This window comes from Rana temporaria, chromosome 1 (assembly GCF_905171775.1).
Source record: "Rana temporaria chromosome 1, aRanTem1.1, whole genome shotgun sequence".
Classification (NCBI taxonomy): domain Eukaryota; kingdom Metazoa; phylum Chordata; class Amphibia; order Anura; family Ranidae; genus Rana; species Rana temporaria.
Genome location: NC_053489.1, coordinates 613,838,723 through 613,854,519, shown reverse-complemented (window position 1 = coordinate 613,854,519; position 15,797 = coordinate 613,838,723). Strand labels below are relative to the sequence as shown.

At 42.5% G+C, this 15,797-nt stretch overlaps 1 protein-coding gene across 8 annotated transcripts in view; it reads left to right on the top strand.

The window, feature by feature from the left end:
• The window catches only part of CTBP1 (C-terminal binding protein 1), a 556,415-nt gene that overhangs the window by 465,820 nt on the left and 74,798 nt on the right, over window positions 1–15,797 (top strand). For all 8 annotated transcript variants that reach the window (XM_040335258.1, XM_040335253.1, XM_040335255.1 and 5 more), the window contains one exon: window positions 10,773–10,987. In XM_040335258.1, coding sequence (XP_040191192.1) covers window positions 10,773–10,987 — 215 coding nt within the window. The remainder of the gene's footprint in view (window positions 1–10,772; window positions 10,988–15,797) is intronic.

Sequence of the window (15,797 nt, the reverse complement as noted above, 5' to 3'; positions counted from 1 at the left end):
AGGGCCAGCAACTCAGAGGGACTGACGCTCCAAACTGACAGCGTTGCGTATGATACTACAGGACGCATGCAAACCCTGACCTTTGACCACGCGGAAAGTGGTCGAGGATAGCGTTGCCCCCAAAATACGAGCACTTGTATCCATGTTTGCCAACCCCCCTCCCTCGCCCCCCCCCCCCCCAGCTATATCTCCCCCCCCCCCCCACCCCCCGACTTTTCTTCTTCCTGACTTTCTCTCCGGGGCCCTAACCGCCCCCTTTAGATTTCAGTCATTTTCTATTCTCTAAGAAATTAAAAAAAGCTAGGCGAGGCTACGCCCGCTGGGCTATGGAACTCTAGCATTCTTAGTTCTCTGCAGTATGGCTCGTTATTAAATATTTGCTATAATATTACTGTGTCAACTGTACCCATCTGTGTGCACTGGTAACGATGCTGATTTTGTGTTTTTGCTGTTTTTCCCTTTTGTAATCCTTGCGGTCCAGTTTTTCTTTGTCATAAATAAAGAATAAAAAATACATGACATGCCAAATGTGGCATGTCAGGGGGTCACCTTCGCTTAAAGCGGAAGTTCCATTATTGGGTGCAGCTCCACTTTAATGCATTAAGGCAGAAAAACTTTGTGTGCAGCTCCCCCCTTATACTTTCCTGATTACCATCCAGCTCTGTTCCCGAGAGCAGCAGCTCTCTCCATGCTCTCCCTTCTCAGCGGACAGAGAGGCAACAATAGGCGCCATTGGCTCCGGCTGCTGTCATTCAAATTCTGTGTTGAAGGAGCTAGGGGACGGGGCCAAGCCATGCTGTCTCTATGGACGCAGACAGCATGGCTCGGGATTAATCACCTATACATTTTAGCTACAGTGCAGTAAAAATCCTGCTTGCTGCATCTTTGATACAGTTCCATAAAAACACACATTATGTAGCATTCAATGCTGGGGTCAAGTCCTGGGGAAAAAAGTGTGGGAACTCCCACCCAAGATCCACTCCCCCACCAAAAAAAAAATAAAAATGATACGCTCATATGAATAATTACTAAAGCGCATGTGTTTTTTTTTCGATCCACTGTACCTTAGTAATCCTTTGTTACTGGCCGCTTCCTGTATATGGATTAATCAGGTAGTGTGCGGGTATTCCGTCACTTCCTCGATGCCGCAATGTCTCCCAGGAGACATTGCGGAGGTCTGCCGCAAGTTATCTCGGGATTTAGAAATAACTTTAAGCGATGACAGTGACTCGAGCTGGGCATCGCCGCTTAGTGAAGGATCGGCTCGGGCGGCTCGGCTGCTCTAGTACTGCAAAGGGAACTGTGTTCCTGCTGTGAAAAAAAGTGCAGGGACGCTGTTCCCACGCGTTCCCGCAGGACTTGAGCCCTGATTCAATGGTAATGCACCAAAACACATCAAATAGCTATGAACTAAGCCTAAAGCCTCGTACACACGATCGGACATCAAACAAACTTTCTCTTGGATTTTTGTCCGAAGGGAGTTGTCCGGTCACACCCATAGCATACACACGCTCTGACTTTTTCGGCAACAAACACGAACGTAGTGACGTTTCAACGTACTGACGAGAGTTTAAAAGAGGAATTTCAATTCTCCGGCGTCACGCTTTGTGCTCCTTCTGCTAATCGAGAGTTAGTAGAGGTTTCGTCTGTGTGCATTCGCGATTTTCAGTTTCGTGCAATTTTGTTCGTTTCTGAACGTCCGTTCGTCAAGCAGACATGTTGCACAATGGCGTTGTGCTAACTTGACCCACAAAAAATATAGAAATATATGTTTGATTGATATAACCAAAATACACGAATCCAAAGTAAAGACATTTGTTTTTACTCCATCAGTATCACCAGCAAAGTAGCTTTTAGTATTATCATATTATAAAGAAGAGAATGTGCGCTGCTTTTCTTGATTTCAGAACTTTCCGCGTCACGCATGTGCTCTTTCAAATACCAATGCTAGTTTTACCAGACAGAACGCTTCCGGCTGGTCTTTGCTTCTGAGCATGCGTGTTTGTACTTTGTACAAAAGTCCGATTGCTTGCTGTACACACGGTCGGGCTAGGCACCATCGGACTCTTGTTGACGTAAAGTTTGTCCGTTTGCAGACCAAACTTTTCTTCCGATGAAACCCGAAACAGTTTGTCCAATGGAGCGTACACACGGTCGGACCATTTTGAAAACGTGCTAATTTTGAAGTTTGTTGGCAAAAAGTCCGATCGTGTGTACGGGCCTTTACAGTGCTTTCATTGTTGGTCAGATACTTTTTATAGCAATGGCATGAGTTCAGCTTTTTTTTTTTATTGTAGCCCTGGGACTATTTAGGCATTCATAGTAAAGCCTTAAAGCCATAGTAAACCACAGTTGGTGAAAACTAAAAAAAAAATAAAAAAGATTCTGTGCAAAGCAATGTTATAATGTGCTAGCATGCATCGCATACATTATGAGAAACTTGCCTTAAAATGAAGCCCTTCAGCACCACGCTGAGAGTGCTTCCATCTTCCCCATGTCTTCCAGGTTCACAGCCGATGGCTACAGGAGTGGCCGGGGGGCGCAATGACGTCACTCCTGCGCATGTGCACTGGAGTTGGCGTTTACAGCACGGCTCTGAAGGCCCGGCACTGTATGCCGAACGTTCAGAACGCCTGCGCCTGTGACGTCACTGGCTGCATGCACTCTGAATATCTTCTAAACAGTGCATGTTTAGGAGATATTCTCAGTACCCACAGGTAAGTGTTTATTATAGGCTTATCTGTAAGTATAAGTGGTGTAACGGTTTACTAGCACTTTAACCGCCCACAGCATTCGGTTTTAGAAAGGGTCATTGAGACCTATATCAACGTTGCCAGAAAGGAAGGATTTACAATAAACTTAGCTCAGATACTTAAAGCCGAAACAATATGCAAAACTTTTTATTTTAATTTTATATAGAGTTCGGGATGGCTATAAATTTTGCCATATGTGTCCCCCTTCGGCGACATTTTCCTTAATGTCCTCTCCCACAACCAAAACAGGAAGTGGGAGGGAATCAATTGGGGCGCCCCAGGTCACCAAAACGAATGTCCCCATTCGCAGATTTTCCCCCTCTTACTTTTCTGAGGACAATCAAAAATTTGGAATTTTGTTTTACTTTCACTTTTGAAGACGGTAAACAGGACAAATAGAGAGGGTGAATCTCCCTAATGAGGCACAGACGGCAATAAAAACTGGCCAGGGTTCTAAACTCAATCCACTCTAGTAGAAAAAAAAAAAGGTTTCAGCATGGGCACTACGCCTAAAGTTAGTGGGGAGTGGGAGAGTTACCTTGCTCCCATTCAGTGTTTACTTAAATTTGGGGACTTCTGTCGTTCCAGAAAGCACCTCTATGTGCCTAGCAGTTTGATAGGCACCCATACTGGTTGCTCGGCAGTAATTCACCAAGGATACACACAGATGGCACCAAGATGGAGAATTAACAGGCCTGTATAACATAATTAGGTGAAGATAAAAACTGCAAGTGTAAATGTTCCATTAAACAGTCAAGCCTAAAATAAAAGACCACAAGACAAAGATGGAGGGACTGGGTTAAAACGTGAGTGTTGGCACAGGAGAAGCTTGGTGACTTTAAAGCTACTTTCACACTGGGGTGCGGGCGGCGGCGGTAATGTGCTGCTATTTTTAGCATCACTTTATCGTCTTTTGCGGTGCTTTTCGGTCGATAGCGGGGCACTTTTAACCCCCCGCTAGTGTCGCTGCAGCGGCGCTTTGCTGGCAGTTCTGCCATTGATTTCAATGGGCAGGGGTGCTTTAGGAGTGGTGTATAGACCGCTCCTAAAGGCGCCTCAAAGATGCAGCTGGCAGGACTTTGAGCGTCCTGCCAGCACACCGCTCCAGTGTAAAAGCCCTCACTGGAGTGAAAGAGGAGGCTCTTTCAGGGTGCTTTGCAGGCGCTATTTTAAGCTCTATAGCGCCTCAGTGTGAATGAAAGTTGCCTAAAGGATGCACAGAGATGGGGGTACCGACCTGGTTGGTGAGGCCGGACAGGAAAGGGGGTCTTCAGGGGATTGTATGCAGGAGGGTCCCAGAAGAGTTTCATTTGGAGGACAGCAGACATTGAGGAATCTTCCCCCTCTCTTCCTATATTCACATACATTTTCCTAGGTTTGTGGTTTGAAGCATCCCTCATGGCAGCTGGTGAAGTTAAAGGTCCTAGAAAGTGGGCAGTAGGTTGAAGGTGAATTGGTAGGGACCTGTCTGGTTAAAGCCCCAATAAGTTTTTGTATGGTTATGGAAGTACCTGAGGTTACGAGCAACTGTCTCAGTCTGTGTGGTGCAGCTGGAGGCCTACTTTAGGCCGGCCATACATAGAGCAAATTTCTTTCCTGCAACCACACAGACTGTCATAGACCGTCTTGACAGGGGAGTCCTCTCAGCGGGGGAAGCTGTCCCAGCCGGGAGAACACCGTGATTATTGATAGCAGCTATAACAGCCAATGGGAATAATGCCATGTAAAATCCCATGTTGAACCCAAGTTGATCAAGCCTGCCCATACATGGTTCGAATCTCGGCCTGCTCCTGCTGAGCAGCTTTATGGGTTGTCACAAGTACAAAGTTGATTGTCTACAAGGACCTTGAGGCTCCAGTATGCACTAATCATTGAAAGTCTGTTTATAATTTTTAAAATGGCTGTTGTGGCCATTAAAACTGATTTGATGTTGGTGCGGTTTATTTAGGTAGCATGGTATGGTGGAGATGTGGTCAGAGAGCATGAGTGTCAAAAATGTAATCTTTAATACCCTAGTCATGTCCATTAAATATTTTATTTGTGCAAGATACAAACTGTGTGTGTTTTGCATGCATTAGTGTGCCAGCTGCGACACAAGATTTTTGAAAATGCCTGATCTAACATTGGAACGTGCCATTTTCATTTTTTAATCGATCGAACATTCACTTTTCGTCACGTCTATGGCCTGCCTTAGGCCCCGTACACACGACCGGATCTATCCGCTGGGATTTATCCGCGGATCAGTTCCAGTGGATAGATCCGGTCGTGTGTAGGCCCGAGCGGACAATTTTCGGCGGACATTTGTCCAGCCGACAGATTCCCAGCGGATAAAAATTTCTTAGCATGCTAAGAAATCTATCCGCTGGAATCCTGTCCCTCGGACTTATCCGGTCGTCTGTACAGACTCACCGGATAAGTCCGTCCGATCCCCATCCCTCGCATGCGTCGAAATGATTCGACGCATGCGTGGAAGAATTTACCTTCCAGCGTCGCGCACGTCGCCGCGGCGACGGCGCGGACACGTCGCGACACGTGACTGCGGATGTTTTCCGCGCGGATTTTGATCTGATGGTGTGTACAAGCCATCAGATCGAAATCCGGAGGAGGAATGTCCGCTGGAAACGGTACGAGGCCTTAGGCTAGTTGTGCAGCTATTGATCTGGCTGCTTACTTCACTTTGTGTGAGCATGCCGGATCTTAGAATGGTTCAGGTTTTGTCCTGTTTTTGTGCCACGTGGAACTGTAGATGCATATTATACTGAAAACAAAAAGAAATGCAATGTTCTCCATCTCATTACTAGCACTACAATAAAAAGTAAGAAAGGTGTTTTAAACGGAGTTGCCCTTAAACCTATGAAAGAAGCAATTTTTCGGGCAGATTCCGTTATGTTCTCAAAATGTCATAGCGCCACATTGTGGTTTTCACAGCACACTGTAGCAGGACCACTTGCATATATCTCCCTCTCGCTCTCTTTCAGAAAGCGGACTCCCTGCTTATAATTCATAGCTTTATTGCCAGCAGCAAGTGAGAAATATAATCTGCTTCAGCTCAATGTTTTGTCATGAGGATGGGCCTGAGTGAGGATGATAACCAAGGCAGCTGAATAAGTGAAATCCAGCGCATCTAAGCCTGGTATAGAATTGTGCGTGTCTCAGGGAATGCTTGCAATGCAAAGCTGTCAGCCACCGTTCTTTTCTGACCCACTTGTCATGGGAATTAATTCCAGTGCCAACCTGAAACTGGACCCTCTGCAGATGATAGCATTCTGCATGAGGCTGAATAGCTAATTCTCTTCTTCGGCTTAAAAAAAGATGGGACAATGACTATGTATTGTTGCCTGTCACAGGCCTTGAGAGGATGCAACCATATGTACTGTATATACATCAACATTCAGGGACTATTGTGCCTAAATACTGTTCCATTTGTGAATGGAAATTTCCACATCCTTCATCATATAGAAAACTTTAATTTTCTTTCTTACTCCAAATTTTACACTCTGGGATTGATTTGCCAAAGGAGTTGACTGCTTGCCTAGTTCACTGAGCATTGTTTGTAGATGATAATTTTCAGTGCTTGGTAGATTGGTGTTCTGAGACGTGGTGCAGCACTAGGTCCTGTTTTTAGGGGATGGTGCTTAGCACAGAACTCCTATGATGCTGTAAGTCTACCAGATTGGGTTTTCCAGGTTGAAAGCATTAGGCTCTCTGCATTCATTGTGCCCTTGGTAGTCAGAAACCATGTGATCGGCCTGTTTTAGGTCCTAGGACAAAGTTTAGGGACTATAGTCTAGTTTACAGTCTTTTATACTGTATAGGTCAAGCAAAAGATAATAGGATTTTGTACTTCATGTAAAATCTTTTTCATGAAGTCAATTGAGGGGACACAGGAAGTCCTAAACCCTTAGGTTTATATTGCCACCTGCATGAGGATTTGGCATCGGCAAATACACTGTGGAACAGCCCAGCATAGCCCTCCTAATAAGCATTTCTTTTGTTTTGTAGCAAAGCAGCTCCGGGAGCATGATCATAAGCACAGAGGTGGTATCTGTGCCCCTCAACAAACTTTTAGGATTTTTTATATTCACTAGAAAATTCCTATCTATTTTCTCACCCAGTAAGGCATACAGGAACTCTTCTCTTAAACTTTTGAAAAGCAGTTCAACCGAGGCATGGACAACATGGGAAAATAACCCCTAGCAGGCCCCAGAAAACTGGGGTCTGCCTAAAGCTCAAAGCTGCTTGAGGGGCTCATCCAGACAATGGGGGGAATGTGCAATTTTGCAAACAGGAGCTGGACAAAGGAAAAGAAGAAAAATGTCCCAAATGAGGTGAAAAGCAGAAACTACCTTGGGCAAGAAGAATGTCCTGGGCCTTAATGTCACATCCTTCTGTAGATTCAAAAAAGGTCCCTTGCAGGATAAGGGTACAGATTTTGAGCCTCTGAGGTGATGCTATAAAACACCACCTTCTGGATAAGAATAGAGACAGGAATGTCTTAAATGGGTTCAAACGGCAGTTTCTGAAGTGCAGAAAGAAACCAGACCGCAGAGTAATAAGGGAATGGACTTTGATGAAGTCCTTTGTACAGGAAGTCTCCCACGTAGCTCACAAAGAGTGAAAGGCCAGCAGTCTCTGAATAAAAAAAAAGGAAAAAAAACTGACAAACAAAAACATTGATTGTGCCAAGAGCCAGGCACTGGTCCAGACCCAGCTACAAGAATAAGAGAATCTGTTCTACATATAACATAAACTGCTGGGGTGGAAGCACAGGGACTTCGGTCAAGTGAGATGTGCCTTTAATGTCTGTTGACAGAACTTGTGAGAAGTAGATTTTCTAGTTTTTAGTATAGTACTCCAAGATGCCCATGTCCCTCAGAACCTGTACTTTAACAGGCATGCTGTTAAATGCAATGAAAGTGAAACAGGATGGCAAATTGGTCCTTGGGTCAGAAGTTCTTAATAATCCAGCAGAGGCCATATGGCGTTATGGGCCCCAATATTATGGAAACCCTTAAGAATCGTACCACATTCTCCTGAGCCAGTCAAGAGCAATGAGGATCACTGGAATAACCTCGAGCTTGATCCGGTGAAGCTGATAGACGTTTAAGGGCAGGAAAGGCATATAGGTCTGTGTGTATCGTCTCTAAATACCACCCAGAGCAACCACTGCTTCTATCTAGACAGGATCCCAGTACCTGGACACAAACATGCCCAGTTTGAATGTGAACCTCTTAGCTTACAGGTTTCATAAGTGTCCCCAACTTGCAATCTCACTTCCAGGTGTAAGGACAACTCCCCCAGTCAAGGTGCTGCTGGGAGAGGAAATTTGCCTGCCAATTGTCTCTACCTAGAATGTACATGGCTTACAATGCTGGAACCTGAGGTTCTTCCCAGGTAGGATCCAATCTATCTTTCTTGCCATGGTGAGGCTTTAGGTTCCTTTCTGATGATTGATGTATTCCACCTATGTGGCATTTTCTGACTGAATCTGGATCAGCTGACCCTTTAGTAGGATGGTTCAGTGCTTTAGTCTGAAAGTTTGTGTGTCCTTTTTACATTTTTCCATAGTGTATAACAAAATTTATAAATTGCACAAACCTGATCAAGAAGTAAATCGTTGAGCCAACAGTTGAGAATCTACCAGTTCGAAAAAGGCGTCATACTTTCTCTGATCATGAATTAAGAACAAGGAAAGGTTTAGGATACAGCCTATATCCAGTGTTTTTTATGTTGCACAATGTAACGGATATGTTTGTAATATTGTATGGTCCTTTTCTCTCAATAAAAACCTTTTCTTCTTTAAAAAAAGAACAAGGAAAGGTTATATCGAAGGCTATATCCTTAATGTGAAATAGAATAATTCTACATTGGGCGCTTGTAGTTTGTCTTTGATGTCTAGCCAACTGCAGAGGAACTTGTATTTGAAGAATGAAAAGATAAAGTTATGGGAGGTCTACCAGCTCTGGGGAAATGCAGGATTTCAAAGCAGGGGAAGAAGTGGTAAATGTGGCCTTATAAATTTGCCAAAACCCATGGAACCATTCTGACACAGGAACTAGGGCAGTGACATCTTGATCCAGAAGAATCATGAGTATTCAATATGAAGTTTAGCTAATATGCCCTGTAGAAGAGCCCTTATGTTCACCTCTCATGTGCCCTGTGTCTTCTACCCATTTTTGTTATGTTGTACCCCTTCGTACAACTCCTTGGCTTTTCAACGTTTTCAGTGATGTCTCAAACCCCTACATAGGAATCGGAGAATGGTGCCACAGTGTTTAAAACAGAGCCAAGGTTGGAGATGGGGGCCACCGGAGAGGTGGTAGAAACACTTTTTTAGTGCAGGGACCTTTATTCCAAATCTATGTTTTAACCTGGCAGGGTTGCTTTTAAATTGGCAGTAATCCTTCCAGTGGTCAAGCCTGGCGTTTTATCCTCAGACTGAACTGAGTGCCCCAAAAGTAATGCTGCTGTTTAACTGTAATTAGACCTGGAAGACTGAAGGGCCAGCCTTCATGAACCACTTATAGCATCACAGCACTTCTTTCAAGTGCTGTTATTCTAGAGGTCGTTTTCGAAGTCCTGTCCTGTCTCCTGGGTGTAATTGCCAGTTTAGTAACAATGATCTTGCATGCAAATCTGGCATTACAGATTTTAAAGTATCTTTTTAAACCGTGGCCAGCTGGGTATTTACTGATTTGAGGTTTGCACCATATTTTTTAGTATGATTCATCGTATTTTTAATCACATTGATGCCTCGTGTTCAACACCATCTATAGACGAGCCCTACCCCAGTGCATTGCATGCTTGGCTAACAATAGTCAGCTGCACAAACTTGGAAAATCTCCATAAACTGTAATGAACACTTACTGTAGATGTAAACCCAATTACTAAAATCTTGTACAAGATTTAACATCTTAAGGTCATGTTAAAGGTAATTTCCAATATTTTTACATCTGTAGCCTTCATAAAATTACCTTGTGATGCTGCAATGAATGTCCTTGTTTTGTGGCTTCCTGTTATAGGGTAACATCATTTTCATGTTTTCCAGTTGGGCTCCTGCATTGTCCCTCTGTGATATGGGGCTCCAATCGAGACATGCATTACACAAGCCTAATCCACAAATTTTCCCATCAGGAAATGTTAGAGAAATGCTATGCAACCATGACTGTGGTGCATTTGGCAGCACTGAGAAGATGCACCAAAGTATAGAAAGTTTTTTTCTAAAGGTTAAGTGGAAATAAGTATTTAAAAAAAAGTGTGAGTAAGCATGTGTTTTATTGCAGAAGAAGCATTTAATCTTCTGCAATAAAATAAACCTACCTTCCTAGTCAGTCTTAGAATGTACACCGTGCTATGGATGTGCAGCCCAGTATACATTCTATCACTGTGTACCAAGGTGACGGAACTCCACACACACTGCGTGGAAGTTGCATCATCTTGCATTGGCCAATCAAGATGGCTGAAGACTGGTGCTGGGTATAAGATGCGGGTCTGTTAGCCAAAGGTAAGTATCGCAAGCCTTTAAAAAAAAAACCTTAACATCTACTTTTACTCTTACCAGGGAAGGGTCTGTTCCATTAGACAATGTTGGAAAATCTATACAAGTAGTTAACCAGATTTTACACCAGGGGGACCCGGTCAGGTAGGCTGTACGGTGCCCTGTGATTTCCAACAGACCCTGGGTGATTGCAGCAGTAGGGCTAAAGGAGAGGACATGCTACACCCACCTTGAGATGTTTTTGCATGTACAGTATGTAGCATACTCTGTACACAGCCAGGTAACATTGCTGCCCTAGATTAGCCCTAAATGCCCTTCTCACCTGAATGTCTGATTGCAGTTCAGATCAGACCATTTATGACCGCACCTAAACAATGCTTAATCAAAGTTTCAAACCATAATATGTTTTGATTTGTCACCCATGATAAAAGTCTGATTAAGGAATTTTTGCTAGTATATTGATATCTTTGTGTATTATTTTTCTACCTTTATGCTGATTTGTGAATGGTTTTGTTTTGCAGGACGAGTCGGACAAGCTGTAGCACTGCGAGCGAAGACGTTTGGTTTCAATGTAATATTCTACGACCCGTATTTATCAGATGGAATAGAACGTGCACTTGGCCTCCAGCGGGTCAACACCCTCCAGGACCTTCTGTTTCATAGTGACTGTGTAACTCTGCACTGCAGCTTAAATGAGCACAACCATCACCTTATCAATGACTTCACTATCAAACAGGTGAGTTACAATCCCACATTGGAGTTCGTTGAGTCCTCATCCTGTGAAGATCTGAGAGTAACCCTCTTCCCACTGTATACACTTCTGTATAATGTGTTTTTGATGGAAGCTCATTCTGGAGCCATTCTACGGACTAAACCAATGTTCTACCCATTGACTCATTAGTTAGTGGTCACTTCAACATGGCAGGAGACATATTTGAGTTGGAAGAACAAAACTGAAGATAGAGAATCTCAGGGGGTTCTTTTTCTTTTGAAAATGCTAGTTTGCCAGCTTTGACAATCTAATGGCTTCATTATGTTGAGTCACTGACCGGGAACAAGTTTGCTGAGTCCTGGTTCCAATGGCCTTTAACTGGTTTTATGTAAATTATTCAAGTAACTAAGTATTGAAGTCAAAGGATCAACATGGTTGGCAGAGAACTGCATCTTTACAATGAAGTCGGTATTGCTTGTTTGTTTTTTTTATTTCCCCCTTTGGAATTGGTTTGCTTTCAAGTGCATCTAAAGCCAAAAGGCAGTAATGGTTAACTTAGTGTGTGTATATAATCATCATATTATTATTAGGCACCTTTCAGAACACCCAAGTCAGACAGAATATGCTAGTTTAAAGAGATGTGATTTGAGAATGGATAGGAAATCAATATTGCGGATGTCAGGAGGCAGGGTGTTCCAAAGTCGAGGGCCAGCGCGGCTAAAGGGTCTCTTGGTCCCATAGTGGTCAGGCAAGCGGATGGAGCATTAAGATGGGTCTATTAATATGCAGGAGTTCAGAGTGATATGGATGGCCCAACACCCAAAGGACTGCAAATAATCCGTAAATGTAATACTACAGAATTTTAAACCCTTAAAGTGGAAGTAAACTCATCAATAAAACCGTTTCATTTTTGGCATGTGCCGGAAATGTAACACTCCCATTGGTTGTGCTCTCAACCAAACTGTCAAACCATCCAATGGCTGGTGTCCTAACTGATCACATGTGCAGCATCATGGCAGTTTCAGATTAAACAGAGGCAAAGGTGGCAGCTTCCTTGCCTGAAAATGATAGGGGGGTTTACTTACACTTGTATTGTACAAAATAAAAACAACTAATACTACAGAAAGATCAGCCCTCTTTACAGCCCCCTTAAAATTGGCTTTTGCCACATTTGATATTTTTCCCAGAAAGATTCATCCTAAAAGATCAGAGGAAAAACCAAACTTAAAAAAAAAACATTTGATGGCACAGAAAAAAGCAAGAATAGCGTGAACGAAAAAAAGGCAAATCGCTAGAATGCTAAAATGTTACTTGGCCATGTTACTTGGCCTGAACTTTTTGTTTTTGTTTTTGTTTTCCCATGCATTATGGAGATTCTCCTTCGCATCTCGTTTGGTAGACTTAACAGTAAATGAGAGGATATCTTTTGAATGTGAAGGGAACCCCCTCTTAGTCACAAAGTGTTCCCATTAGAAGATTTCCCATCTATTCCTGTCCTGATGTCAATGCAAAACTTTGGATTTACCTTTCGTTCCTGTTGACATTGGTGAGGACAGTTGGGGAGGTTGAATCTCCCTAAAGGGGACACAGACGGCAATAAAAACCTGACAAGTTCAAACCCCATACTCCAGTTATACTTTAACCCGTGGGTGCCAACCTGTGGCCCTCTAGCTGTTGCAAAACTACAAGTCCCATGCGGCATTGCAAGGCTGACCGTTACAAATATGACTCCCAAAGGTAGAATCATATAGGGACTTGTAGTTTTGCAACAGCTGGAGGGGCCACAGATTTAGCATCCGGGGAAATAGAAAAGGAAAATTGCTGCTCACCCCTAATAGAAACATGGAAGGATCCCCCAATGGGGTTTTTAGGCAGCAGGGTGGAAAAGTATATAAAACAAGGTGTCTAAAAAAAATTATTTTATTGTATATAAAAAGGTAGAGATTCATTGAACAGTTGAAATAAGAGCTCTGATGTATAAAAGATTTTAGATTCTTAGTCCGCCATCTAGTGGAACATGTGGGGATCACAGAGCCCTGCGCTCCCCCCCCCCCCCTTGCTGTGAAGCGGCATGAAAAAAGTCACAAACGTGGTCGGTACCGGGATCGCCACCTAGTGGTGGCCAAAACCAAAAACCCACTGGAATAAAACGGAGAAAAAAACAAGACCAAAGGGAAATGTTAAATCAAAAACGCTGTTATGTGGTCTCACTCCATGGTAGTAGAGGCACACAAATACAATAAAACACACCGTTATTATGAATTATGTACATTAAGTATCTATGAGATATATGGAGATCTGGGCCTCATGGCGGATGAATTGAGAGACCTACCTAGCTATGTGAAAAAGGACAACGCAAAAAATGCACCTGAAGGGAACCAAGGGGCGATGAAACGGTTAGCCAATTACAAAGAAAAGGGCCAGGGAGCATATGTTAAAAACATATGCTAGGACAGGGAGTGGTGGTATGTGGAATAATATGGAAAAGATCATTTTGTATATGTGGTTGTGGCATACATAAATTGAATCATTGGGTATTCCCTAAAGCAAACCCCTTTGAAAAAGGAGCAAGGGACAATGATTAATTTGGGCCTGGTGGCCTATAATTTAAGTATCCACCTCTATTTGTGTTAGAGGGGGATCTTGTTCCAATCGCCCCCTCGATTACGATCGAGGGCGGTGAATGAAACATGAGGTACTTGGTAGTTATGGGTAAGTGCAACATGTCTTCCAATTGGAAGGTAAATGTCGCCAATATCCATTCTGTATTTATGTTTAGACACTAGCCGCCAAAATTCTTATTTAGTCTTACCCACTTGGTGGGCGCCACATACGTATTCCATCAAATGCACCACACCTCACTTCTGGCAATTTGTGGAGTATAAAGGTTTGTACAAATCCCCATTAGGGAAGCAAAACTTTATTTTTCTTTCTCATAAGTAGACACAGGGAATATCTCCCACATTAAAAGATGCCAACAGCTGGACAATGTTGGTTCCTTTTCTGAGTGCTTTTGGAGTCGCTTGAAACGAGCAGTTCTTTACTATAAGTTGGACAATGGTGGAAAAAATATTGCGCTCATTTAGTGGGTATCAAGCAAGCAACTATACGTGTTGTACTACACAAAACATATGGAATAAAAAGAAGCTGCGCTAATAAAAATTGAAAATATATAAAAGTGACCTGTATATAAAAAATGTAAACGCATAGATATGAGTGCTAAACTTATAATACGACACTCTCAATAAAAAAGGAGAGTGGCTATATTAACATATAAAGAATGTATATGGTGAACCAGGGACAGGTGAATTCACTTAAAAGTCCAAAAAAATGAATAAATAATCAATGCACATAAAGTCCAGAAAGTGAATATATATTCGAACTTAAATCTCCAAGTGAAAAGAAATCCACAGCATCCAGAAACGTGAGGATAGAAAAGCACCTCCACCTAATGATGCACTGCCTCTTACCAGCTAAAAACTATCTCTTGTCACAGGAGATATAGAAGAAAAGAGCCTGCATAGCATAAAATCCAAGGTACATTTATGATGAATTTAAAAAATGCGCACTTACAACAAGTTTCAGTGCTATAAGCATAAAATTATCGAGCTGGCTGGCTCCTCGATCTGCCTGCCCGTGTCTTCCGTGTTCAGCTAGTGACGCGGTGACGTCAGAATGTCGCTTGCGCAATAATAAATAAGTGTACTTTGGGTTTTATGCTATGCAGGCTCTTTTCTTATATATGGCACATCTTGCAATATACACTGAATGAGGCTACCATGCATTGACGCCTTTCCTGGTGGAGATTTGTGTGGAAGTTACCAGCATATATGCGATTGTGATCTCCTGTGACAAGAGATCATTTTTAGCTGGTAAGAGGCAGTGCTTCATTAAGGTGGAGGTGCTTTTCTATCCTCACGTTTCTGGATGCTGTGGATTTCTTTTCACTTAGAGATTTAAGTTCGAATATATATTCACTTTCTGGACTTTATGTGCATTGGATTATTCATTCATTTTTTTGGACTTTTAAGTGAATTCACCTGTCACTGGTTCACCATATACATTCTTTATATGTTTATATAGCCACTCTTCTTTTTTTATTGAGAGTGTCATATTATATGTTTAGCACTCTATATCTATGTGTTCACATTTTTTATATACAGGTCACTTTTATAAATTTTCAATTTTTATTAGCGCAGCTTCTTTTTATTCCATTTTTTAAGTTGCACGTTTGAATGTATGATTTTCTTTTCTTTTCTTTTATTTTCTTTTCTAAAGTTTTGCTTAGTTTGCGAGAATGGGACGAGGTCTGATTTTCGACCTGGTCCCACTTCTTTTTCCCAAACTAGTTTCATATTGTTGCATTGAATTTGTCCGTTCCTCACCCTAATAGGTACGCATAATGGCAGAAGTCATATGACACAAAGACGGCAAAACGACTCACAAAAAATTCAGCAATAGGGCAGAGCTCATATCTAAACTTTCTTGTGTCACAGGGGAGAAAGAGGGGTGTTTAGCCACCCAGATAATTGAGAAATAGAAAAGACACGACTGGAAAGGAAAAGTGCTGCTCACCCCTAATAATAGAAAAATGAAAGGATCCCCCAATGGGTTTTTTAGGCAGCAGGGTGGAAAAGTATATAAAACAAGGTGTATAAAAAATAATTTTATTGTATAAAAAAAAAAGGTAGAGATTCGTTGAACAGTTACAATTAGAGCTCTGGTGTATAAAATCTGGTTGAGCATCCATGCTTTAACACCTAGGCGCTGACCGTATGCAAGTATGAGAGTGCGCGCTCCCGGCACAGTGACCAGCTCACAAAAACGTTTCCGA